This window comes from Gopherus evgoodei, chromosome 5 (genome assembly GCF_007399415.2).
Source record: "Gopherus evgoodei ecotype Sinaloan lineage chromosome 5, rGopEvg1_v1.p, whole genome shotgun sequence".
Lineage (NCBI taxonomy): Eukaryota > Metazoa > Chordata > Testudines > Testudinidae > Gopherus > Gopherus evgoodei.
Window position 1 is genome coordinate 142,486,450 of NC_044326.1, and position 27,953 is coordinate 142,514,402.

Here is a 27,953-nt window from a genome sequence, read left to right on the forward strand (position 1 = left end):
TTAACCAACTACTGACAATGGACATGTTCCAGTGACCTTAGTGAAAGGTCCCAATTACATTGCCCTAAGCTATCTAGTTCCCTCAGAAGACAGAAAAAGAGGAAAGGTCTGTTTGAATTAAATATGGATAATGAAGAACAAACAGAAAATTCACTTCATTCATATTCGAGTATCTGTAGTGTTACCCTCTGGTAATATGAACCCTCATCCCTTTTTGTTTTTTTCCCCAGATGATGGTGCAGAGCTGTGACGTGAGGACTCAATACTTAAACTGTGCATAAATGATAAAGTAGGATTCTGGAAAGCTGCAGCCACTGACTTCTCGGCTAGAGCCTAATACTCAGTTCCTTATCTGACTCATTCTTCCTTTTCGTCATGTTTTGCTTACATGCTTTTGGCAGACATACAAATAAAATGTAATTCACATTTAACTACAAATCTTTATTTCTATTTACAAAAAGTAAGCTCAAGATCATTTAAACAAAGTGTTCAGATGCAAAACATAACCTGACGTAAATGACATGTAACATTCTGCATTCAAAATCTTTTTAAAATGGAACACTAGAACCGCACAAGCAGATACGTAAAATCAGAACAAAAGCAAAGCCTTTTAAAGGCTAAACACTCATCATACGAGGTGCAATACTCATGGACATCAGCTCTTGAAAGAGAAGTTTACAGGCATATGGCATTCGCACCAAGGAAATCTGAAAGGGAGGTAAGAAAATTTAGTTTATGGTATCTTTTTAAAGATTAATTTCACTCTCCCTACCCACTGAGTAAATATGTTTGGGGGTCTAGTGCTTCATATGAAGTTATTTTTTTGTTAGCCTTTTAGGGAAAGTCTTTACAATTCACCTTGAAGTGATGACTGATCATATCCATCAGGGTGGAATTACTTTACTCAATAGTGTTGACATGTTTCTCTATGGGGTCCAGATCAACACAACACTCAGTTGGTAGAGCATCAGGCTTTTAATCTGAGGGTGCAGGGTTAGAGCCCCTGTCCAGGCACTCAGCTTTATGGGCTCCAGCGGTGCAATGGGTTAGCACACAGTACTTATAAAGCCATGATGCTGCGGTTGTGAGTTCAAGCCTCACCTGGAGCATCAGTTATAATTTATCATTTTAATACAGTAGACTTGTCCTTCAGTGGTCAAAAACTGTAGACAAAACCTCTCTCTTTTGCTCCTATTGGTCAAGATATTTTATTTGTGCATATTAACTATTACCAGACAATTAAGCTCCTTAGAGATTGACGGAGTAACTGACTGAGTTATGGTAGAGAAAAACAATCCTATTTACAGTTTATACTTGAATATAAACTTCCATATTAATTCAAACCCTGTGATTTCCCTCCCCCAGCTCCTCAACTATGTGACATTTAAATGTATTCCTCTCCCAACCAAAACATAATATTCTGAAGAGTTAGAGTAGTGGCAAAGCCATCAAATCCATCCATGAGTTTTACAGCATCAGTTTTCCACAAAACATTAAGAATTAATGTTCACTTTTAGTTAAGTTCTCTGAAAACCCAGTATTATAAAACACCTAAGTGAAATTTCCTGCCAAATGACAGCCAGAATTCTGGCTATTATAGGGAAACATGAGTGAACTCTGACACTTAGAAAAAACAAGACACTTGTAGTTATATCGTAACTATTGGGTTAATTTGTGTTGTTTCTTTTACCACTAGCCCTCCCTCTTCATCCTCACTCACCATCATACTCCTTTAATCATTGTTTGTTCTTGACTGCAAACAGAAATACTTGCCGAGGAAATCCATACATACCTGTGTTTTATTACGGCACCCCCTGCACTCGTATGTGTGTGTCCTTGTGTTAGCTATTGCCATTATTCCGCAAAGATTGCAAACATGAACTTGGTATGGGTCTGAAGCCTCAAACAATCTCTCTCTTAAAAACTGAGCTGCTCCATGAGCAATCTGACAGTCTCGCTCCATTTCTCCAAAACGAAGGCCACCGTCGCTTGGGGGGGCGGGGGGAGAGAATATTTTATCATTAAGTCAAAAATGATGGTTCCAGCAGCTAATATGGAGACCTAATTCTGTACAAATACATCAGCAGTACTACAAATCGGTGTCTCTGTACCCATCATCTCTTTTCCTTCTCCCCAAAATACGATCACTGGGAAGAAGTCAGTCAAATTATAAAACTGCTGCTCCCACTAACAGTCACATGGCTAAGAAATTTCTACAACAGATGACAATAGTGTTTGAACAGACAAAACCACAACAAACTCTACTACAAATGACAACATCATGTTTTATCTGTCCAAACCTAAGCACATTACCATCAGCTCCAAAAGGGTGGCTAATTGAATGAGCCAGTTAAGATACTGCTGTACAGTTGAGGCAGCTAATTCTTCTCTACCTTAGCAAACCAACTGTGGGACTTCAAGGACATTCATAAAAAAAATCCACAAATATTCTTACCGAGATCTACCTTCCATTGGTTGTCTGTTAAGAATCTGAATTGGCCCTCTTGCACGGGAATGAATTTTGTCATCTACCATATGTTTCAACCTCTGGTAGTAAGTAGGACCAATGAAGATTTGTGATGTGATTTTGCGTCCAGTGAAGCCATTGTAGAGAACCTGAAGTAAAGAATACAATCTCTGAAGCACAAGCCTAAACTAGACATATTAACAACATTTATCAAAACAAACCAATAACCTTTAGCTGGACTGGCATTTTGAGCACTGTACCTCATTTCCTCTCAGATGATAGCCATAATCTGATAGTAGATTGGAAATCTTCTGCACATTGACTGCATCATTAAAAGGTGTAGCATCACCAATTTCTCCTTTGTTTGCCGATACCTATAGAGAAAAAGGGTTTGCTGAATACTGTAAATTTGTCTAGACACAAGCTGTGCATTCTATATGAAAGTAGTCAGACAGTATGCAGGTAACTTGAAAAAGCTAACCTACTCCCACTGTTAAGATTTCAGACCCAAAGCCCAAGACTGGATCCAACCTAAAAAACTTTCTAATGCAATGGATATATTTATGTTGAAACAAAAAATTTAAGACACACAAGTTACAGGAGGGATTTTCAGAAGCACTTAACACTAGCCTAACTCTGTTACTCCTTTCTTTTCCATAGATTAGGAGACTGCTTGTATAGTAATTCTGTCAATAAAAGCAGCAAAGAAATTCTGCTAATAAGCACACTGTGGTTTGACCCACTGAAGATAAAACTCTGGCTTCTCCCTAAGGAAATTAATATACCTTTTGTTTTGTTACTAGATCCTCAAATAGGAACTCGATCATCATTCTTTTGTGGGTTAACAAATACCAGGAACTAGCAGATCAGCTTCTCCACAAGATAAGACAAATGCAGTTTAATTCTCAGATTTTAGCTACACAACACAAACTGTTCTCCTTACCTTCCCTTGAAGACATTCAATCAAGTGACCAATTGTCATACGGGAAGGGATGGCATGGGGGTTGATGATTATGTCAGGTGTGATGCCTTCACAGGTGAAAGGCATATCCTAAAGCAGGAAAGAGATTCTCATTATGCCTCTTGAGAAGCTAGGGAGTTTCAACAAAATAAAAATCCAATTTAACTTAAATGACTCAAAGACATTTTAAATAAGAACTGAAGAGAGGTTAAATTTAAATCAATATATTAAAGTAACTTATTTTGCAGGCAATCCACATTAATACGCAATTTTCACTGGACAGTGAGATATACAACAGGAAAAAAAGTTGCTACCTCTTGTCTGTACTGGATACCACAGGTACCCTTCTGACCATGCCTGCTGGCAAATTTATCTCCAATTTGTGGGATTCTCACAGAGCGCACCTGGAGGCAACAGAAAACGTTAGATCAGTGACTTTTTTTTTTCTTTTAAAGGGAATAAGTATAAACAATCCAGAAGCCAGAGACACTGGTACTGACCCTAATTTTGCAAAACTTGTATCCTTCCTGGTTAAGGGTTACCATGACCTGGTCTACAATACCAGTCTCACTAGTTCGTAGGAAAGTGCTACAGTCCCTCTTTGTGTATCGTCTATTAGTGCTTTCCAGTTCATCTTCGTTCTCAGGCAGAGTTACTGTTTTGCCAATGATGACATCATCTCCTGACACACGTACACCAGGTGCTATCAAACCATCATCATCTAATTTGTCATAGATGGCATGCCTCATACCTGAGATTAAAGACAAATGAATTCAGAGCCAAAAATCCTTCAAAGTATTTCTACAAAAACATTAAGGATCACATTCTCAGAATAGCAGACACCATATTTGCAAGTACACTCCAGTGTTGTGAATTCATAACATATTTAGCAAATGCAGATTCTACTATAAATGTACATGTTGCCAACATTTCCAGAAAAGGAATATTTGTATTTTTACTGACAATACAAGTTTCTTTGTACTAAGAGCACAAATTTATCATTTTCATGTTTACAGTTCAATACAGTCAAATATAGTAAGGTTAACATGAAGGACTCTGTCTGACAAAGTCTGGCTACTATTTGCAGGCTTTGTTTCGTCCATCTGCCATCATCTCTTACCCTGACAAGTTTCACGTGTAGGTTTTTCAAAAACTTCTTCTTGGTCAAATCCTTTCTTGGACTCCTGTTCTTTATATGAGCGATAGAACACAGATCTGAAAGAAAATTTAAAAAGAAAAAACTTGTTTAGATATCAGTGTTCTTTAAGTTCTGTGCTATAACCCCATCTGCATCACAACTGAGGCCCTTTTCTGGTTTTATTGATTTGTCCAGAAAAATTCCTAGATTTTGCAAAAGCTGATTTTTTTTAAACTGATTTTCACGCAAATTTGGATCATTCAAGTGAATGAAAATACAGATTGTTAAAAAATAAAATCTGCTCTATTACATTAGATAGTGTTTGTTGATGAGTGTAAATGTCAGGCAATGTAGTAGATGTATACATACAAACATAGATGTGCATGAGTACAGAGTGTTAACGTGCAGTTCATGCAATAAGCCACAGCATAAATTTCTTTTACTTATTTTTCTGTCTGTTGCTTTTTTCCTGTCCTTTTGTTCCCCCATAACAACCCTGGTATTTACTTAGAAAACTGGGGTTAGTTTTTGTACTGATTTTCATCCACTTTTAATTTAATTTTTTGTAATAAACTGAAATTCCCAGGACATTTTAAACAAAATAAAAAAAACTGAAAACAAACTGCCCTGGCTCACAGCACAGTTGGGTTAGGGTTACCAGTAATGACAAGGCTGAAAGAATGCACAGGTCCCACTCAAGAAGTTTTTACTTGGATACTACAGTACAACTTCTACAGCAAATCCAGGAGAAACAATGAACCCCACAAGGACATTATGATAGTCACTTCTCACAGTTTTACTCTGAGATGTCTACAAATAAACTGCTGGTTAGTGCAAATGGTGGCGACTTTGGGATCTACTATACATCTTACAAAAAACGGAATTGTGTTAGCCCTGTGTTACCACCCAGATCACTTTACTCATGTTTCACCCCTTTTCCCGCCTTTTAGCTTGCATGTTTTGATAGCATCCCATCACCCAAATGCTAATATAAACACCACCACCCCTGTACACACATACTAGAACATCACGTGTCCAGTGATGAGTAATTAAGAACAGTTCTCCGCCCCCCTCCCCACAGCATCTATTAAGCTGCACTCTGAAGTACACCTCCGATACAATAGCGCGCTTTGGTTTTATTCAGGTTTTTCAATTTTTCTCCTTTTCTTTCTTTTAAAAATGCTGCCTTAAAGGCTGGCGTATGCATCCACAGCCGTACTTGAAGTTGAAATTTTTTTTATTTTTAAAATGTGCCAGTGAACATAACCAATGCTCACTTTGAGCAATAATAATTAATGCGGTTCATAAAAATCCAGCCCAGCTTCTCATTTCTTATTCTACGTAAGTAACCAGATGTGAAGAGCGAACACGCCTCTAGGGTCTATCCAACCAAAAGTAGAACAGAATGTGGACCTAGATAGCCAAAAGACAACAATGAATGTGTCCATTATATCATTCAGCTGTTACTGCGGCCAAGTGGCGAAAGGTCCCAGCAATGAATATTTGCACCAATAATGGCTATGTTTCTTATTCTAGAACACAGACAAAAATCCTCTGTGCAAGCATTTACCACTTCCCTGGCTAACAATAGGATTATATTGGGAAGCTCAAATGCCTGGCATCAAGGGGCTCACATAACTGACAGTTCACACGAGAAGACATCCAAATCCTATCTACATACAAATATGATTCAATGCAGTGAGCAAGAGCTAACTTTAAAGCAAGAGCAGGAAGAAGGTTGGTTGGGAAAGCGTGTCATGTTTTTAACTTTGGCCCTAGTTATTCACTGGAACTGCTAGTTCTGCATCTTCTTGCTGTGGCAGTTGTAACTTTTATAAGTGACTTTTTAAAAAAAACAAAACAAAAATAGGTTAAAAAAGCAACTGTACATTTTAACACACTAACAACAATAGGCAGTAATCCACTGCTAGTAGTATTTTAAAATATCTAAGTTAAAATAGAGGCTTAGAAAAGGCATGTTATGTCCTTTAGATATCTGAATAAAGACTGGGAAAGATTTAAATCTTCTAATGAGTAAAATCAACCATAAAATTTACATGAGCAATTTTCCACACTTCAAAGTTCAGGAAAACCATACCTGAAAAAACCTCTATCAACAGCAGAACGGTTCATGATGACAGAGTCTTCCTGATTATAACCAGTGTATGACGCAATAGCCACAATTGAGTTGATACCTGTAATGCAAACGCAGCAAATGTTTAAAGGATCTACAGCTCATATAAGCAAGGCTTCTTCATTCAAAATGAACTGCATTCCATACATTTACACTGCCTGGCCATTTATTAAAGCAAATCTCCACTGCACACACACACAATCACAGTATAGGCCATGTGGTACTGAATAAATACAAAATCAGAATACCCCATCGATTAGAACTTTCAATACAACAGTGACCCCTTGTGGAGATCTAACAAATGCTGATGAAAAATACACTATTTCCAACAATTAAATGGGGGGGGGGGTTCTTTTTAACATACTGTATGCATGTTGTGGCCTCAGCAGCTATGCTGAGAAAATCTCCTTATAGCTAATGATGCCCATATTACAAGGCACAATAATGTGAATAACCAGAAGTTACTACTAAGCACAATCCTAGTTACTTTTCACCATAATGAATGGTCTTTACATACAGTGAAACCCCGCTATAACACAACCTTTGGGATCCAGAAAATTACATCACGCTAAATGCGGAGTCGCGGTATAGCGGGGTTTCAAACCAGTCAGGTTTTCAGTGGGCCCCAAAGTGGTGCATTGAGGTGCAACGCCTAGTGCCCCTGGTGCCTAGTGCCCAGCAGGGGAGAGGAGCCATGGCTCCCCGCCTGCTGAGGACAGAACTCCAGGCTGCGGGCACCAGTGCTCTCTATCCCCCGCAGGTGCGGGGCCACAGCTTCTCTCCCGCCCTGCGCCTGCGGGGGACAGAGCGCACTGGCAGCCCTGGAGTTCTCTGTCCACGGCAGGCGGGGAGCCGCGGCTTCTCTCGAAGTGGGAGAGAAGCTGCGGCCCCGCACCTGCCAGGGACCAAGAGCACCGGCACCCGCAGCCCCAGAGTTCTCTGTCCCCAGCAGGTGGGGAGCCGCGGCTCCTCTTGAAGCGGGAGAGAAGCCACAGCCCCACACCTGCGGGGGACAGGGAGCACTGGCGCTCTCCGTCCCTGGCAAGTGCGGGGCTGCAGCTTCTCTCCCCTGCCATGGTGTTGGTGACCATTGGTATAGTACCTACCTGTATTATACTGTACCGTAAAGGGGAGCCAACCTGTGATGGCATTATATCGGATTCTGCGCTATGGCGGGGTTTGACTGTATTAGTATTTGTGTACATTTTATGCAATACATTTTAGGTTTGCTTATTAAGCCATAACATACCTGCTGGTAACTCTCTAAATCGCAAGTACTCCATAGAGCGTGTAGTCACAAGGGGTTTTTGAGGGTAATATAGCACATGGGCTAGTGTATCCATACGAACGTGAAAGTTTGTAATATAAACTCCCATAGCCTGTTTTCCCATAGCAGACTGGTATGTGTTCCTAGGAGACTACGAAGGCAAGAAAAGAAGCAGTGTCAACAGAACATCTATTAAACTCTTCATGCATATACATGTCTACATATGTTAAACATGATTATATTCTCTCTTTTAAAGTTGATAAGAAAGAAAGAGGCTACTGACCTGGTTGTGATCAGGGAAAGGAATAATAGATGCACATACTCCTAGGATCATGGATGGGTGAATCTCACAATGCGTGTAAGTTGAACAGTATGCGACTCCTTTCTCCTGCAAGTCATCTGGAGTCATTGCCAGCATCACAGTCTCTTCTTCTAGCGTGTCGATGTATTCTACTACACCACTGGCCACAAGATCCTGCCAACTAAACAATCAAACTGTCTCAGTGCCTTACTATTCAAAAGTAACATTTAATACAGATTTCATTAGCGATGTCAAAAAGCAAGACTTATCTTGTCTGAAATTAGGGAATACACCACTGCCTTGATTTGACACAATCACGCTCTATGGTGATAATAAGCAACACTGTGTAGAACACACTAAGTAATCAAGTAACAAGTTTTTAAATACAAGAGTGGCTTGCAGCTTCAGCTGACTTCAAAACAAACCCTCAGAAGTATACATCACATTTAGAAGAAAGAGCAAGACATTTCTCCTGTTCTGGGGAGATTTCTTACCTGTAGTTGTTATACTCTCGTTCTTTTAGTTGGTCAATATGCCTCTTCTTCAACAGCAGCTTTTGTTTTTCCACAATTAAAAGTGGCCTGCAGATTCTGCCAGCATCAGTATAGATGCGGATTTCTCGCTCCCTAATATCCCTGATCATGGAGACCTGAATATGCAAACAATGAGAATTAATGGGTACACACATTAGAGTCTTTGTATGACCCATGGAACAAGAGTCATGGTACACACAGCAGGAGCTATAACAAAGTGGGAGCCTTTAAGCTACTGTCTACGGTATGCTCTGAGTATTAGTGCTCCACTGAACATGGTTCCAATTTGAAAAGGGCAGTTTTCAGCTAAATTCTCTTTAAAAATGGTTTTAGTCACGAAGCCTTTGAAAAGGCTTTCCGCTTGTACTCATACCTAGGAAAGGTGTGTTCTGCCTACTACATTCCATCCTTCCCAGCTAGAATTTACATGGTCGTTCATTCAGAAAATTTACCTCTGACACAATGATGTCCATCTGACGACGTAATTTTCTTAGTGTGTTCATCAGCTGTTCTGGATCTTTGTGTATTCCTACCCAGCAGCCATTAACAAAGATCTTGGTTGCACTATGCAAAGGAAAGCCCAGAATTATTTTTAAAAAATGGGTTTTTAAATTAAAAAGTTTAAAATTATTCTGAGACAAACTCATTTATACATACTCTGCAATGGCTGCTGGAGATATTTCTTCTAGATTTTCCATACTCCATTCTTCTAAAAATTCCAGAATCGGAGATGGCTGAGACCCCACAGAAATATAAGCCATCAAGGCTAAGTTCTTCACAAGTCCTACTGCATGGCCCTAACAAACAGATTTAGTTTTGTTGTAAAAACCAACAAATCAAATATGCCTTTAAAAAAGCTAGACAAATACTTTCCAAGAAAACACATACACAGAATTGATAGTGGATTCAGACACAATTACTTTAGTTAAAAAACATCTTATGCCTTCACTGCAAATTTAACTTTAAATCTGAAATATTTTAAATTAAATACCAAAAATTAAAATGCAATTACATATTGCAACTAATCTGCAGATGTTATACCATAATACAAGTAAATATGCTTTTGAATACATTAGTTTAAATGCAACTTGAGTTACCTCTGGAGTCTCAGCAGGACAGACCATTCCCCACAATGTATTGTGCAGCTGTCTGGGCTTTGCTAGTTTACCATCTCTACCAATTGGAGAATTCAAGCGTCTCAAGTGGGAAAGTGTGGATGCAAAGGTCAGGCGGTTTAACACCTACATGTAATTGTAAGATTTCAAAATTAGACACCCAAGCTGTCCTCTTTATTTCAAACCATTTCAAAATGCCTACTAGAAGGAAGTCACTTATCACGTAAACTGACAACTATCTTTATGCCTTTCAACAAAGTAATGATAACCAGAAATCAGTTCACCTCAATTCATCTTAGACTAGTGCAATGTCTTGCCCAGGTCACCCAGAACTGTGAGCCACTGTATTACCACTCTGCCTCAGCAAGAGTTAGCTTTACTGCTGCTAAGCTCTGTGTCAGGGTGCTGACACGTCAGCTTGTCTGCCTTACCGGCAAACTCTTCAGGACTCTGCCAGTCCAAACCTTCCCTTGCAGGTAACAGTGAACCCAGGTTCCCCAGAGATGTTTTTCTGCAGTGTCCAGTCCCTCTCACTGACCACTCACAGAAGTTAAATTTGCTGCCTCCAAAAAGACAAAGCACACAACAGCCTGTTAGATTAGCTAAAGTCCCACACTTCATTTCAACATAAAATCACTGACATGGTCTGTAATAAAAGAATGAGTTTATTAACAACCCAGATAGACTTAAGTGATTTCAAGCAAGGGTGAAAGAGACGAAAGGTTACAAACAAACCAACACACACACATTCTACTGACTAAAACAACTTTAGCAACTTACAATCTTTGTGTGAGCAGGTTTTTCACCTACAGTCAGTTCCCAGAGACTTCAACCCCTTTGGCTGGAGGATCCAACTCTCCCAGATTTTGAGCGCTCTGGCCTCTTTTGTCCCCAATTAGTCAATCTCTGTTTCTGCTTGTATTTCATTAAAACCCATTGTCTCTTTAGCCAGAAAGGCTTCCTGGGGATTGACCCTCCATCCCTTGTCATAATCATTAAGTGGTCATCTTCCCCACTTGCTAGTTTAAGGGCTTCATTTAACAGATATGTAAATGTACTCTCCTGGTTTCTGGCCTCACCTGGCTCAATTTACACTGGAGACAGTCAAGCAGGCGAAACAACATTCATTTGTCTCGGACAGGCTGGGCTTACGCACTGCTTGCCAAACACATGTTTGGAACATATTTCCAGCACACACATCTATAATTCTTTACACATATCATACAACAACATTAACGACCAGTGTGTTACCAGTCTGGATAGGATACCTTACATGACACCTTTCAGATACACATTATGACAACAGTTTGTTGGAGCAAGAAGTACATCAGGTGTTTTGCGTTACGGTATGGTACGCCCTTTGCCAGCTGGCACCGAAGAGCTCCCAGAATCACAGCTAGGTCTCCGCCTGAGATATTACTATACTGGCAGAACTTTTAACTGTGTGCATTTGGGCGTTCAGCAACTTCCATAGTAGGGCTGACCCTGAAAGAACTCTGTTCACCTTTGATGTATACCAGGAATGCTCTGTAGTGACCGCCTAGCCAACATAAAAACTCTGTGACAGAATCTTAAAGAGAGTTTTTAATATGAGCATTCTGGGTAGGTGGACAGCATCTTTTACAAGACTAAACCTATGCCTTGTCTAAGACTTATTTAGCTATGTTACCTGAGATACTCCTGCTCTGGCTTGATGAGCTTTCTTCTGATCACCCCAGTTTCCAGTAGCCAATGAGTACTTCAAACCATCTGATATAATCCTTGTTTTAATTGCCAGTTCCAAGTTAAAATCTTTCCCTCTGTCAATAAATTTCTGTGCGTATATTCTCACTTCTTTGAGCAAATTCTTAAACATTCTGTTAAAGAAAGCAGAAAATGTAATTGTTAGAAGCCAGGAAGGGTAACTGTAGTAACATTCTGTAGCAGGTCAATTTAATCAAACAGATTTACGGAGAGTTCTTGAAAACAGGACACAGAAAATAGAAGTGAAATGCTTCACAGGAGTCAAAAATAGAATTACATTTTTATATGGATAAGGATTCCATCCACAGTTACATTAGGCAGCATAAATATAAAGGCATATAAACGCCTCATCCTACAGCAGGAGTCGGCAACCTTTCAGAAGCGGTGTGCCGAGTCTTCATTTATTCACTTTAATTTAAGGTTTCACATGCCGGTAATACATTTTAATGTTTTTTAGAAGGTCTCTCTCAATACATCTATATAATATATAACTAAACTCTTGTTTATTTTATAATAAAACAAGGTTTTCAAAATGTTTAAGAAGCTTCATTTAAAGTTAAATTAAAATGTCCATCTTATGCCGCCAGCCCACTGCTGGTCTGGGGTTCTGTTCACCTAGGCCGGCAGCGGGCTGAGTGGGGCCTGCAGCTGGAACCCCGGCTGGCAAGGGTCCAGCAGCCAGAACCCCAAACCAGCAGCAGGTTGTGCGGGACCGGAGGCCAGGATCCCAGACCGGCAGTGGGCTGAGCGGCTCAGTCCACTGCCACTCAGGGGTTCCATCCACCAGCTCCTGCCAGCTGGGATCCCGGCTGCCAGACCCACTCAGCCCACTGCAAGTCTGGGGTCCCGCCCCTGCCCACATACAGTGGGTACCTACCTTCTCCCTGGTTCTGGCCCATTCTCTTCCTCTCTCTGCACTGAGTTGAGGATGGGAGTGGACCGAGCACAGGGCTGGGGTGAAGGGTCTGGCCAGGAGCTAGAATGAGGTAGGGGCCTCAGGGTGGGGGCAGGTGGTTTGGGTGTGGGGCATTTACCTGGGCAGCTCCCATTTGATGCAAGGGGTGCAGGTGGGAATGTGGGGGGGGGGTTTCAGGAGCTCCCATTTGGTGCTCAGGGTGGGGATGTGGGTGCAAGAGAGTCAGGGCAGAGGGCTGGGGGCACGTGAGGGGGATACAGGTGTCAGGACGGGGGGGGAGCTGGGTATGTGTGGGGGTGGCAGAGTCAGGGCTGGGGTTGTGGGGGGGGGTGAAGAGAGTCAAGCAGAGGGCTGGGTGTGTATAAAGGGGGTACAGGGCTCAGGGCAGGGGCCTGTGGTGTGTGCAGGGCTGTGGGGCTCAGGTCAGAGAGCTGGGTGTGTGTAGGGGCGGGAGTCAGGGCAGAGCACCCCGTCCGCCTCCAGCCGGCTCATCCACTCAGGACTCCGTGGCGCACCACACCAGCGCAACTAGCACCACCCGGTGAGAGAGTCCCTTCTGGCTGTGTCTGGAGGAGCCGCTCCGGGCAGCGCATGACCCCACAGTACGCGAGCTCCTTGCCGCAGGGCTCTCTGTCCACCACCAATTCCCGCTCACCCACACTTGCCATGCGCTCAGCGCCGCGGGGCTCTCCGCTCCTCCTAGCTCACGAATAGCAGGTACCGATCCATGGTCGCAGCCAGGCGCCTCCTCCCGGGGACGCTCAGCAGCCGGCGCTCCTGCCACCGCGGGCCTCTCCCACCTCCACCAACAATTATTACATGAAATCAGACCCTTTTTAACATTTGAATACCATTCAATAGCTACAATTTTGTTTACCATGCTTACCCTCTGAACAAGAATGCAAGCAATGGCCCTGCCAGATCAAGTCTTTTGTTGCCATAATGATCTCTGTCATCGAGTTCTCTTCTGCCCAGAGCTGCCAGTAGTAATCTATGAACCATGTACCTAATAAGATAAAGAGAACTTACTTTGTATTTTAATTAGAACCAGACATTCATCACCAAGACCAGACAACTATTTACAGGACATATCCACTGGGGTGCCTATGAATTGTCAATCCTAAATCAAATGAAATTATTGCATTTCTAAACACAGACTTCTTTACCAGGTTAATAAGCACAAGTCCTAAAAACCCATTGCTTATTTAAGTCAATACAGACCCTAAAGGAGAATTATTTTTTAAACAATCTACCCCACTTTTGGATTGGACCTTCACCTGGCCAACCAGTGTGCTTTTCCTTGGTCTTGTATTGTCTAATTTAGGCCCCAGTTAAGTCAACAAGGCTCTGCATGAGCATGGGGGCCACCAACTGACTGAACTGGGGCCTTGGGCTCCTGATGCAGGGACTGACTGCCTGTATACCATTAGGCACTGAGCAAGGTGGTATCACCTAAATAATTTTAGATGACCAAGAATACACTACATGGCCTTACAGTCAGTCATCAGCCTGCACCACAACTACACTATCAAATCAAGCAATAAATTAGCAACACAATAGAACCGAATTATAAAACACTAGAGTGATGAACTGACCGGTCAACAACACACCTCATTTGGAATCAGAAGTATGCAATCAGGCAGCAGCAGAGATTTAAAAAAAGCAAATATAGTAGAGTATTGTGTTAAATGTAAACTATTAAAAAAATAAAGGGAAAGTTTAAAGATTTGACATGGTAAGAAAACTTTCTGGGCTTATTTTGTTTAAATTAAGATGGCTAAAAGCAGCATTTTTCTTCTGTATAGTAAAGTTTCAGAGCTGTATTAAGTCAATGTTCAGTTGTAAACTTTCGAAAGAACAACCATAACATTTTGTTCAGTGTCATGAACAACCTCCATTCCCAAGATGTTCGTAACTATGAGGTTCTACTGTAGTGTCTTTATTTAGGTCACTAACACCACATTCAACTTAAAATTCAATTTATCATTATTTCTGCCATTTCAATGCCGCAAGGACTGGGTTGCAAACACTACAGTAGTATTATTTTGAAAACTGTGGAAACATTTCTACCAGTCTTACATTTCAAAAATATCTAAACTAAATTTTGAATCAATTTTGAGTTGATAGGGAAACTATCAGATGAATGACAGCTTTAAGACCAAAAAAAAAAAAAAAAAGGTCATACCCCAGAAAATAGGCCTTTTTGGTTTCACAAAAGTCACTGACACCAACATGTGGAAGCATTTCCTTCTGTAAGACTTCTTTCGCATACTTAATTCTTTTCTCTTTGGTAACACCAGGCTTTGCACCTCTTGACCCGATGAAGTTTAATGCAACATTCTGTTCCTGAATAACAAATGCTTCGTCCAAGGAAGGTTTGACCTAATGCACAAAAGGAAGCAAAATCATTGCATCAGAGGAGGGGGGAAAATAGATGAAAACATCCATGGATGATTCAGGATTTCAGTTACATAGCTGTTTAAAAAAAATAATCAGTTATTGCAGTATAATGGAGAATTATATTTGGAAAAACTATTTTTTGAATATTTATGTAAGTATAGTTGATTACTAGAACTTCCTGAAAATATTTTTTTTAAAGGGGCAGCAAGACCTTATTCAGGTATTCTAGAATAAGACATGAATACAAAAGTGGCAGCGCATGTAGAATTATTTTCTGACGTTACAATTAAGCATGTTTCACTTAAAAGTAAAATTTAGTGGGTGATGACAGTTTAAATAAACCTTTCATATGCTATGGTATTAATACCAAATTAGCTAACATGATGGCAGTCACCACAGACAATGCACTTTCAAGTAAGAAATACTTCTAAACCAGCACATGATAATTGGATCTTTAAAAGTAGCAATGTTCACAGGATTGTATCATTAAACATGATTTCCAGCTACTTCGCAGCTAAGTAGTGGGGTTTTTTTTGTTTATTTTTTAAAAACAGTAAATACAGATCAGCTTTTTGTAAAACACAACTGTGGATCAGTGTGGCACAGAAGGCAGTGCACTAAAAGATAGTTTAGACAGACATCAGTGGGATTTTTGCCACTGATTACAATGGGAGCCGGATCAGATCCTGTAACTGAATAGCAAACAGCACTCTTCCATTCCCACACAAGCACTTCAGGTAAATGTACATTTACCATAATTGTTTTATTGCAGAGAACTTTTATTACTTTAACCAATGCAAAAAAAAATGAACATTTAAGATTCAAGTGGTACATGAGTCTTAAAATTACAACTGGGATATAGACAGGATACTTTGAATATAGTAGAAGTAGACAGACTTAGACTTTAGCTCACTTAACATCATGACCCATACCATTATTTAATATACATTACCATTTCCATCATCTCAGGATCTTCAAAGTCATAAATTATGTGCTCTAAAATGTCTCTGTCAGATACAAAACCTAATGCACGGAAAACAATAATGATGGGCACTTCTTGTTTGATATATGGCAGAGTTGCTACAATACGCTGACCAATAGCGCTCTTCTTTGCACCCTAGAGGAGGGACAAGGTAGATGAGTCTCAAATGCATTTGATTGATTTCAAACAAACCAACTTTTCTGGACTTTAAATGACTTGAATAAAATTACTTAATTCTCTTGAATAAATATGGTTTTTGAAACTGAAAAGAATTACCATCTACAAAAACCATAAATATAATTAGATTAGGTCTGTCCCATTTCTAATGCATCTGTTTTTAAACTATGAATGCCACAGAACAGCTACTGAATAACATTTTTTATCTTATTCAGGAGGTTACAATTACATACTTAGATTTGAAAATCTAATCACAAATACATATTTAATTAAACTCTTCAAAGCCAACACACAGTTTCTCCAAAAAGCCCTAAACTTAAATACCATGAGATACAACATAAAGAAAAAACTCCAAAAAGTCTTAGAAAAGCTCAGCGCAAACATAAGCCAAATATAAAATATCCACCATTATTAAATTATCAGTCATGCATACCTGCCCTCCTCTGGCCAGCATGCTAACCCATATAGTACTAGTTGGTCGAGAGGAATTCTCCAGGCAGGATCTACATTCTCCTGTGTAAGCATATTTTGAATCTTTCTTTGCAAACACATACACTGTGTTTGTAGCCATCTTCTCTTGAGCAATCAGAACCTATATTGGAAACAAAAGCATTGTGAATAACCAGGTAAGAGTATGTTTACAGTAAGTAAATATAAAACATGCAATACCTGTAGGATGTTTAGTTTTTAAATTGACTTTAAACCCATGACTATTTGTTGTCAATTTGCCAGTCTTGTTCTTACCCAGCTATTAAAATCTAGCTTGTTCTGTACTATCCTTATTAGCAGTGCTGTATAATAGCATAATAGTACTTGTTAAGCTCTCCACATAACTATATGCACATTGTTATGTGGCTAAAGGCTGCTTGTTGTGCTGGCGTTTTTCACCTTTAGAAGAACAGAGTTCTAAGGAAATATCACGTAACAGTATTACTTAATATAGCACACCAGAAACAAGGGACACTCCAAGATCACAGGGTTTTAGAACACATTTATTGCATTGTCTAGTAGTGATGCATTTAGATACTGCTCCGTAGAGGTCTTAGAATGCCTTAAGGTTTAGCACATTGTATCTGAAAAACTGTAAAAATGGCATCAGAAGACTGATTCCATGTTTGTTGTCTTAATTTCCATGTCAAATGTGCTCAGTGCACAAATAAATAACCTAATCTGATGCTCAGGGCTGGCAGTTGAAATTTTGTTGTTTTTTTTCCCCCCTCATCACACCAACAGCAGAGATGCTGAGGGCCAAATTATGCCTCTATTGACAGCTGTGCAGTCATAGTGCCTTCAACGCGTTTACATAGGTGCACATTAAAGGAACTTGGCAAACAATTTAATTGATGAGGCACATGATGGAACAGAACTTACTACAGATGCTGGTTCTGCTGAATAAGAATAAAAGTAGCAAGTACCTATTTTGTCACTAGAACAAGTACATACAACTCTGAATAACAAGAAAAAGGTTTGTTGAGTTAGAAGGTGCCATTTTTATACTGCCACTTTTCAGAGTTAGACCAGCCACTACAGTGTTAGAACTAGAAACAAAGCTATCAAAAAATGTTTTCTGATTGGTAGAAAGAGGAAAACGTGTCATAGTAGACCCATTTCAAAGTGTAATGTGGAATTTTCAGTATCGGTTAAAAAAAAAAACATTTCTTCATGTGAAATCTAATTCTTTACCTTTTCTGATCCATTAATAATGAAATAGCCACCAGGATCAAGAGGACATTCATTCAGTTCACAAAGATCACGATCAGTCAAGCCATTCAACAGGCAGTATGTTGAACGGAGCATGATAGGAATTTTTCCTATAAAGGTTTTCTGATGCTGTGTCTGTAACTGGTCCTCTCCTTCTTTAATAACTGTTTTAGTTATGTCCACATACAAGGGGGCAGAATATCTATGAAAAAGAAAATACTACATGACTGTATTACAGAGGTGGCCAACATCAAGAGCCACATGCAGCTCTTCTGAAGTTAATATGCAGCTCCTTGCACAGGCACCGACTCCAGAGCTGGAGCTACAGGCACCAACTTTCCAATGTGCCAGGAGGTGCTCACTGCTCAACCCCTGACTCTGCCACAGGCCCTGCCCCTGCTACACCCCTTCCCGCCCCCTCCCCTCAGCTTGCCATGCCTTTGCCCCCTTCCTCCCCCCCCACCCCCAGCCTCCTGAATGCCACAAAACAGCTGATTGGGAAGTGGAGGGAGGGAGCGGGAGGTGCTGATCTGCGAGGCTGCAGGTGGGTGGGAGGCACTGGGAGTGGGGTGGGGGAGCTGATGTAGGGGCTGCTGATGCATTACTGTGGCTCTTTGGTAATGTACATTGGTAAATTCTGGCTCCTTCTCAGGCTCAGGTTGGCCACCCCTGCTATATTATAACATTAGAATTATAGAAGATTAGGGTTAGAAGATACCTCAGGAGGTCATCCAGCCCAAGCCCCTGCTCAAAACAGGACCAATCCCCAACTAAATCATCCCAGCCGGGGCTTTGTTAAGCTGGACCTTAAAAACTTCTAAGAATGGAAATTCCATCACCTCCCTGGGTAACCCATTCCAGTGCTTCATACCCTCCAAGTGAAATACTTTTTCCTAATATCCAACCTAGACATCCTCCACTGCAACTTGAGATCATTGCTGCTGCTTCTGTTATCAGCCACCACTGAGAACAGTTGAGCTCCATCCTCTTTGGAACCCCTTCAGGCCGCTATCAAATTCCCCCCTCACTCTTCTCTTCTGCAAACTAAATAAGCCCCAGTTCCCTCAGCCTCTTTTTGTAAATCTTGTGTCCCAGCTCTCTAATCATTTTTGTTGCCCTCCGCTGGACTCTTTCCAATTTGTCCACATTCCTGCCGGTGGGGGACGGACACAAAACTGGATGGAATACTCCAGATGTGGCCTCACTAATTCCCGACAGAGGGGAATAAACACATCCCTCGATCTGCTGGCAATGCTCCTACTAATGCAGCCCAATATGCCATTAGCTTCGTGGCAACATGGGCACACTGCTGACTCAGATCCAGTTTCTCGCCCACGGTAATCCCCAGGTCCCTTTCTGCAGAACTGCCACTTAGCCAGTCTGTCTTCAGCCTGTAGAAGTGCATGGGATACTTCTGTCCTAAGTGCAGGACTCTGCACTTATCTGATGAGGTTCAGCAAGGACTTCTTTGGCCCAATCTTCCAATTTATCTAGGTCACTCTGGACCCTATCTCTACCCTCCAACATATCTACCTCTCCCCCCAGTTTAGTGTCATCTGCAAACTTGCTGAGGGTGCAAACCATCCCATCATCCAGATCACTAATGAAGATGCTGAACAAAACTGGTCCCAGGACAACGGCTACTAGTTGATTCCTCCAGCACTTCACCAGTAAGTTGTCCTCAACATTCTCCAGAAACTTCCTGAATTGTCTACACACTGCTGTATCGCTCTCCCAGCAGATGTCAGGGTGATTGAAGTCCTCCATGACAACCAGAGCCTGTGATCTGGAAACTTCTGTTAGTTCTCCGAAAAAAGCCTTCTCCACCAGACTAGGAGGATAAGGTAGACTATAGCAGACACCCACCATGACATCACCCTTGTTGCTCTCACCTCTAAACTTAACCCAAAGATTCTCAACAGGTTTTTCTCCAGTTTCATACTGGAGCTCTGAGCAATCATACCGCTCTGACACACACTGCAACTCCTCCTTCTTTTCTCCCCCCTCATCCTTCCTGAACAGTTTATACCCATCCATGACAATATAATTACAATATGAAGATAATGCATTCTAAACTAGAGAAGGCATAAAATAAAGGACTGAAAGTTATTCCAAGAAATTGTTCGTACTGTTAAATTATATTACTTGGTAATAAAGTGCCAATGATCTTTGGACTTAATACTCAAGTAGTTTGTTTTAAATATAAGGAAGTAATTCTCTCTCTCTTTTACAGGGCATAGTTAAAATTAGAGAAAATCCTATGAATTTAGATTGCAAATTTGTTCCTTCATGGTATCCAACAGCTGCTAAGGAGCTTTTTCTTACGTAAGATTTCTCAGTCTGGCTTCATTGGGCATCATGGGTGAAGGTGCGCCATCTCTTTCCCAATGCGTAGGCTTGGAGAGATAGATTTGTTCAAACTTCAACAGATATCGTGGCTGAAAATAACCCAAAATAACTAATTTTAATAATCAGAATGCAAGTCACAATATGCATGAGAGAATTAGAGCTTGTTTAATAATATATATACACACACACACACATCCCAGTTCACAGATTAGAGAGGTAATCCTCTTCTATATGTCTAAAGACAAACTTCACTTACAACACTTCACTGGATGCCTCATTAACGCAGATGTAGGATAAACAAGAGAATTCAGAAAAAAATAAAAAAGTAAATGATTAAGATCTGGACCCATGTGGAAAAGTCTTAATTATGTAGAGATTCTCTTAGCCATGACTAAAGATATTGGACAGGAGGGGATGCAAAAAAAGAGAAACACAAGAGTCTCCAAGTAGTTTGAAGCGTTCGTAACACTAAAGAGGGAGAATAATTATTTAGCATGCTACACGGGGTTATTCACTAGCAAGAGTGTGATAAAAACTAAAGGAAAGGAAAGTTTTAGGAAGATTACCAGGAAAAGTTTTCTGACAATGAAATCTATTAGTTTCAGGAGCAGTGATAGAAGCAGATTGTTTATTTACAAACCAGACAAATTATGAGAAAAAAAAGATATTGTAAGGGACAATCCTGCACTGGCTTGGGTTGAGAAAGGTCGTGGAGAAGCAGATTAAAATGCATATTTGTCTATAGATTTGCACACATTTGCTGAACTAGATGTTTTACTGTCCAGTAAGATCAGATCACATTATAATATTATTTTGCCTTCAAGAAATAAGGGCATTAATATTTACTGAGTCAGTAAGGAAATATGTAAATATGAATTTATAATAGTATTAAAAATCTACTAAGATACAAGAACTTGAAATCACAGTATTTATTTGAAAATATATCCTGTAAGAGACATTAAATATTTACATGGCTTTGTTACTCCCAAACCAGTCTAAATCAGAAGTACACAACAAAACAGTCCTGGAATTGATCAATGGCACAAAGCCAGGACTATTTTATTTACATATATTTCTACTGTGCATATAATTGTAGCATCTCAATACACTAAACGCTACCAAGTGGTAGATGAGAATTTGACTCTCCGTGACTTCTTGCAGGTGGTGGAAAGGGAAGACTAGGAGTTATGTGAAGATGACACAAAATTGCAGGCAAAAGCCTTATGTCAGTGCAACAGCATCATCTTTTTCTAGAGTATCTGGCGATTTCCACATTGCATAAGCTCTGGTGGGAGCAATTCTATCCATCCATCCAGTAGTAAGGCATAAAAAGACCTCTTGGTCAGAGAACAGGGGAAAAACAGAGAGAGAGAAAAACTTGGATTTCAGCAGGATGCACATTCTCCTTATGGCCACTTCTTATGCCCCCAGTAAGAGTTTCCTTACTCAGCTGGCCAGGGCACCATCAGATATAGATGCACACTGAGCTGATCTGGTAATAGAGATGGATAATATAAAAAGGAGAAAACCTAATTTAGCTGCTTCAGGAGCTGTATTTCAGATCATAAGCTGTTCAAGTTTTCCCACTGTCATTGTCTGTTTCATGAATGAGTTCTGACAGTTTCTAACTCTGTTAAATGCAATATGTTCAGCAGTGAATTCAAGTCATTCTTTTAATATACTTATTGTTTGCATTGGTTTACTATAGCCTAACATTAGCAACTTTATTTATGATGGAAAAGGCACTTCCATTCCAATCCCTATTATAGATAGCTTACATTTTTTACAGTAAGTTGCACCCTATGATGAATTATTTCATAACTGGCTCTGAAGTTTGCTTTAGTTTTAGTATTTGTACTACCACAGCACCTAGGAACCCCAGTCATGGAGCAGGACCCCACTGTACTAGGCACTGTACAAACACAGAACTAAAAAGACGGTTGCCCCATCTCAACGGGTTTACAATCTAACTAGAAATCTAGTTATTTGTTACTCTGCGTGAGGATAAGTATCTTTTGGTTACTAGATCTTGTATCAAGATCTTCAGTTCGCTCCAGCCAGCTTTTCTTTAAACTTGATATGAACTGTGTCCATAAGTGTAACATTCACTTAGCCTAGATTGAAAACAATGTTTTGAAATTAAGTTCCAAAAGTTTGAGAATGGCATTCTGATCACATGCAGCACATCAATGCTTCTGGAGTTAAGAAATACAATTTGGTAACATGCCAAATGAGAATAATGAGAGCTAAGCCCTTTTAAATATCTGGCCCTAGATGTGGGTGCGAAAATTTCTGAAAATCTAGTGGGAAATGAATAAAGGTTAAAAAAATGATATTTCTCGCCCTTGATAAAGTTAATTATGGTCATACCATTTTTGTCAAAAACATTACAAGTTTCAACTGCTTTAATGACCCATTCCTTCCCCCCAAGTCCCCATTAGTAGCATATGCATTTCTTTTTAGCTATATCATGCACTAATTGACTGGATCTGCCTCTGCAGCCTTCAGCTGTTCAACTAAAATAAGAACTCCCAGCACAATTTTCATATCTGTATGATTAAAAGAATGAAATTCTGCAAAGATCTCTCTTACTGGCTCTTCAACTTCCCCTGTGGCATGCTGCGCTTCAGCTTGTAGATCAATAGGTGGGGCATCCTCTACAATTCTCTGCACAGACATCTGAATGAACTCATCAAAAGAATCCAGCTGTTGTCGGACCAACCCCTTCTCATCAAAATAGGAGCTTAAAAAAAATAAGGCACATTCAATTAGTCAACAAAAATTCTGAGTTTACATATTCATATACTATGTAATTATCAGGTAATGTTTAAAAATTCAAGATAAACATACTGTAAATAATCAAAGGATATTATTGCGCTCTGAAACAAAAATCTTTGCTTGTATTTCAACATTGTTTTCTTCCCACAGCACAATTGTTCCAAAGAAACTTTCAAAAAAATAGACAGTAATATTTATGCCCAGATCCTGCAACTTTGTTCCCTATTGACCCACATGCAAAGAAGCTGTGGGATCAGAGCCTTAACTTACCAATTCACTACGTTAGCATTATTCTTAGCAATAATCGCATAAACGTAGCTCTGCACCCACAAGCAATAATGGAAAATATTGTGTTAGTGCTGAACTTGCTATGGAAAACCTTTTAGATTGTCTAGGAAGGCAATGACTTACAAAACCATTGACCTTTGGCCATTTATACATAGTACCAGTAGTCTAAAGTCTTATATTCTCTCTTTGTAACAGTTCTTTCAACCTTAAAGAGAAAGCATTTATGATTTTGGACATGAAAATCTTGAAATTTCCATCACAAGTAGTTATCTAATACTAATAAATACTATATGCCGTTTTAGCTAAGGGTGCACTTGACTGATTACTTCACTATTTTTAACATTTCTTAGAAAGTTTGATAAAGTTACCTAATAACTATCCAGCATGCTTCTTGCCATAAATCTGGAGTGATTTCATCATCATCTTCATCATATTGCATATCTACCAAGAAAGCAGAACACTCAAATCAGTCTTTCTATTCATTCATGTTTTCTTTGGCTGTATATAGCTACTAAATACTCAATGGCTGTACACAAATGCATTATTTTTCTGCAATCTAGTGAACTTAATAAAAACTGTAAGTGGGATAACAGTAAGCTGTGTTCATAGCTTTCCTGTCATACTTCGACAGTAAGCTCTTTGGGCAGGGACCATCTTTCATTCTGTACAGTAACTCCTCACTTAACGTTGTCATTATGTTCCTGGAAAATGTTACTTTAAGTGAAACGATGTTAAGCGAATCCAATTTCCCCATAAGAATTAGTGTAAATGGGGGAAGCGGGTTAGGTTCCAGGGAAATTTTTTTTCACCATACAAGAGACTGTGTGTGTGTTTAAAATTTATACACACACAGAGTATAAGTTTTAAACAAAATTTAATACTGTAAACAGAAATGATGATTGTGAAGCTTGGTTGAGCTGGTGGAGTCAGAAGGTAGAAGAGGGTGGAATATTTCCCAGGGAATGCCTTACTGCTAATGATGAACTAGCACTCACTCAGCCCTCAAGGCTCATCACATTGTTATTAATGTAGCCTCATACTCTACTTACAGCACAAATGGAAGGAGGGGAGACAGCATGAAAGAGAGAGAAGGGCATTACCTCTTTAAGTACCTTGACTCCACTCTAAGCACACTGCCTTTTTAAATAGATCAGCACAGTTGAGACAGCAGCTGCTGCCAGCAAGCTCCCTCCACTCTGAGTCCTGTCATGTTATTGTCTCCCCCCACCACACCCCCGCTGGAGCGTGGGGCAGGAGCATGGGGAGGGGGATATCCTGACATTAGGGCTCTCCCTCCCCCCACCACGCACAGCAAGCAGGAGGCTCCTGGGAGCAGCTCCAAGGCAGAGGGCAGGAGCAGCACACAGCAGTGGGGGGAGGGACAGCTGAACTGCCTGGCAACTGATAGCCTGCTAGGCAGCTGGCACAGAGGGAACTTAGGGGAGCGGAGAGCTGATGGGGGGCTGCCAGTCCACCCTGGTTCCAAGCCCCCGTCAGCTAGCTCCAACGGGCTGCGCTCTCTGCAAGCAGTGGACAAAGCAGGCGGCTGCCAAACAATGTTATATGGAAGCACTGAGCAACTTTCAATTAGAGAACATGCTCATTTATCAGTAACATAAAAATATTAACTGTGACAATTTTAAGTGAGGAGTTACTGTATTTGCTCAACACTTAACACAGTGGAGTCCTGGTTGACGTCTGGAGACCCTAAGGACTACAGTAACAAAAATAAAATTACAATATTTTTATCTGGAACACAGAAAAATTTTATTACTCCACTGGTCCTTGAGAAAAAGTAGGCAATCTACGAAGACTTATTACAAAAAGAACTTTTATGGGAACTATAGGATTCAGTCTACTTTGTTTCTTAAGGTTAAGCATCTGTTCCTAACACTTTACCACCACGCAGCAGAATATGCATGACAGCACTCAAAACTTGTGCTACCCTACAGTACCAATTAATAAGTCAGTCTGAATTCAACGCAAAGCTCATTAAAGTCAAAAGAAAGATTTTTACTGAAGTCAGTAGGCTTTGGATGAGGCCCTTTATGCCTTTGGTAAACATCAATTAACTTTCAGTTGTGTCTTACAAGATGTTTCAGTTTCCTGTTTATTTAGGAACTATGGACAAGCTATTTCAATATCTAAGCATCTTTCAAAGTTTTTGTTATGCTAAAAACACATTTTTCACTTGTAGCATCAAGAACATTGGACATTCACGCAGATATTTAAGTTTTGCCCTTACACTTTTTAATTTACAGAAAATACTGAATATGGTCAAAGGCTGAAACTTTCAAAAACAGGGGCTCAATACTAGGATCCTCAATACATACCTCCATTTTTTCAAACCACCAGTTTCCCATCAGCCACTTTTGATTCCAGTAGGAGCTGCTGTGTGCTCAGCACTTCTGAAAACTAGGTCACTTGTTGAAATGCCTAAGGGTATGTCTACATCTACAATTTTGCAGCGCTGGTTGTTACAGCTGTATTAGTACAGCTGTATAGGGCCAGCGCTGCAGAGTGGCCACACTTACAGCAACCAGCGCTGCAAGTGGTGTTAGATGTGGCCACACTGCAGCGCTGTTGGGCGGCTTCAAGGGGGGTTCGGGGAAGGCGAGAGCAAACCGGGGAAGGAGACCAGCTTCGCCGCGGTTTACTCTCGCGTTCCCCGAACCCCCCTGCAAACCGCAGGGAAGGAGACCTGCTTGCTCGGGGATTCGGGGAACGCGAGAGCAAACCGCAGGGAAGGAGACCTGCTTGCTCGGGGATTCGGGGAACGCGACAGCAAACCGCAGGGAAGGAGACCTGCTTGCATGGAGGTTCGGGGAACGCGAGAGCAAACCGGGGAAGGAGACCAGCTTCGCCGCGGTTTGCTCTCGCGTTCCCCGAACCCCCCTGCAAACCGGGGAAGGAGACCTGCTTGATTACCAGACGCTTCCTCAGGTATGCTGGGATACCTGCTTATTCCACGGAGGTCAAGAAAAGCGCTGGTAAGTGTCTACACTTGATTACCAGCGCTGGATCACCAGCGCTGGATCCTCTACACCCGAGACAAAACAGGAGTACGGCCAGCGCTGCAAACAGGGAGTTGCAGCGCTGCAAACAGGGAGTTGCAGCGCTGGTGATGCCCTGCAGATGTGTACACCTCCTAAGTTGCAGCGCTGTAACCCCCTCACCAGCACTGCAACTTTGTGATGTAGACAAGCCCTCTGTCCAAGTCTACACTAGATTCACGGATTCCAAGGCCAGAAGGGATCGCTCTGATCATCTAGTCTGACCTCATCTAGTTATAGAACTTCTCCCACAATAATGCCAGGAGCATAAACAATCTTGAGCTAAAAATTGCTAGGGATGAAGAATCCACCACAATTCTTGGTAAATTGTTCATGGGTTAATTACTTTTACTGTTAAAACCAAACACTTTATTTCCAATCTGAATTTGTCTAGCCTCAACTGTCAGCCATACTGTTCAGCGGATGAGCATCTGCCAAAATGCTGCCAAGAAGCAGCAGCATCCTTAGGCGTCGCCGCCAAAATGCCACTGATTTTCAGCGGCGATGCCTCTGGATGATGCTGTTTGTTGGCAGCATTTTAGCAGTGATGCCTATTGATGTTGCCACTTCCTGGTGGCATTTTGGCAGATGCTCGTCCGCCGGCCACGGTCCTCAGTGGCTCATCGTCCGGCGCCCGCCAGACAAAAAAGGTTGGGAACCACTGCATTAGACCCTGCTCTGCTAGACTGAAGAACCTATTTTCAAATATTTGTTCCCATGTAGGTATTGGCAAACTATAATAAAAATCACCCTTTTGTTCGGCTAAATAGATTGAGCTCTTTGGCTCCATCACTATTAGGCTCCAATCTTTTAATCATTTTGATAGCTCTTCTCTGAACCCTCTTCAGTTCTTCTTGAATTGTGGGCACCAGAGGTGGACACAGTCCAGCAAGAGTCACACCAATGCCAAATGTAAAGGTGAAATAACCTCTCTACTCCAGATTCCCCCGTTTATACATCCCAGGATGGCACTGTCTCCTAGCCACGGCCTGGCACTGGGAGCACGTGGTCAGCTGATTCTTCACCACATCCCCCTAGTCTTGTTCAGGGTCGCTGCTTCCCAGGACGGAGCCCCCAGCCGGTAAGCAAGGCCTGTGCCCGTGGCTGGAAGCGCTGACACTTAAGGAGGCCCTGGGGTACAGCTCCACATCCAGCCCCGCCTCCGCCCCCGCTGCAGCCCCAGCCCCAGCCCCCCACGCCTTTCTGCCGGCACAGCTCCCCCAGCGCGGGGCGTCACCGCGGCAGGGCCGCGCGCCAAGGGTCCCGGGGGCCTGTGTCCCGTGGCAGCCTCCCCTCGCCCGGCCCCGTACTCCCGGCGGAAGTGACGTGACCGGCCCCCCCAGGGCACGGCTGTGGCGCGCTCACCTTCGTCCGCGTCGTACATCTTGGCGGTGCGGGGTGGCCTCCACTGCAACTACCGAGCCCGGCCTGTGGCCGCGAGGGGGCTGCGCATGCGCAGGTGCATGACAATAAGCCGGACTGCGGTTGCGCATCGTTTGGATCCCGCCTCCTTATCGCACTGCAGCTGCGTGCGGCTCCAGGCTCTCACCACGGCTGCGCACACACTGAGCTGGCCTCCCCCCACTGTCGTTCGCACTGCGGCTGCGCGCACACTTCGCGCTACGGTCTGCCTGAGCCGCCTCGTGACCA

The 27,953-nt window shown here is 41.6% G+C and overlaps 2 protein-coding genes across 4 annotated transcripts in view; one reads left to right on the forward strand and one right to left on the reverse strand.

Annotated features, from left to right (window-relative positions):
* The window catches only part of IGFBP7 (insulin like growth factor binding protein 7), a 76,940-nt gene extending 76,509 nt beyond the window's left edge, over positions 1-431 (forward strand). Inside the window, exon 5 of the mRNA XM_030565095.1 lies at positions 231-431. Within this exon, the coding sequence (XP_030420955.1) occupies positions 231-250 (20 nt within the window). The 3' untranslated portion in view covers positions 251-431. The remainder of the gene's footprint in view (positions 1-230) is intronic.
* On the reverse strand, positions 421-27,787 carry POLR2B (RNA polymerase II subunit B). 3 transcript variants are annotated; one of them, XM_030565550.1, is made up of 25 exons: positions 27,669-27,787; positions 23,619-23,691; positions 22,777-22,927; positions 20,161-20,273; positions 17,818-18,037; positions 16,568-16,726; positions 15,928-16,092; positions 14,761-14,957; positions 13,462-13,581; positions 11,586-11,772; positions 9,899-10,042; positions 9,459-9,598; positions 9,254-9,365; positions 8,763-8,917; positions 8,251-8,449; positions 7,950-8,118; positions 6,665-6,761; positions 4,549-4,643; positions 3,929-4,179; positions 3,743-3,832; positions 3,411-3,518; positions 2,728-2,841; positions 2,456-2,616; positions 1,793-1,988; positions 421-707 (listed from the first exon to the last, which is right to left on the reverse strand). In XM_030565550.1, exons 1-25 carry the CDS (start codon positions 27,685-27,687, stop codon positions 618-620), a joined length of 3,525 nt encoding a protein of 1,174 aa, XP_030421410.1. In that variant the 5' UTR covers positions 27,688-27,787; the 3' UTR covers positions 421-617. The 3 variants fall into 3 exon arrangements, with proteins under 3 accessions (XP_030421410.1, XP_030421411.1, XP_030421412.1); XM_030565551.1 differs by lacking the exon at positions 27,669-27,787 and adding an exon at positions 25,584-25,678; XM_030565552.1 differs by lacking the exons at positions 17,818-18,037; positions 22,777-22,927; positions 23,619-23,691; positions 27,669-27,787 and having other exon boundaries at positions 20,161-20,247.
* Positions 27,788-27,953: the final 166 nt, after the last annotated feature.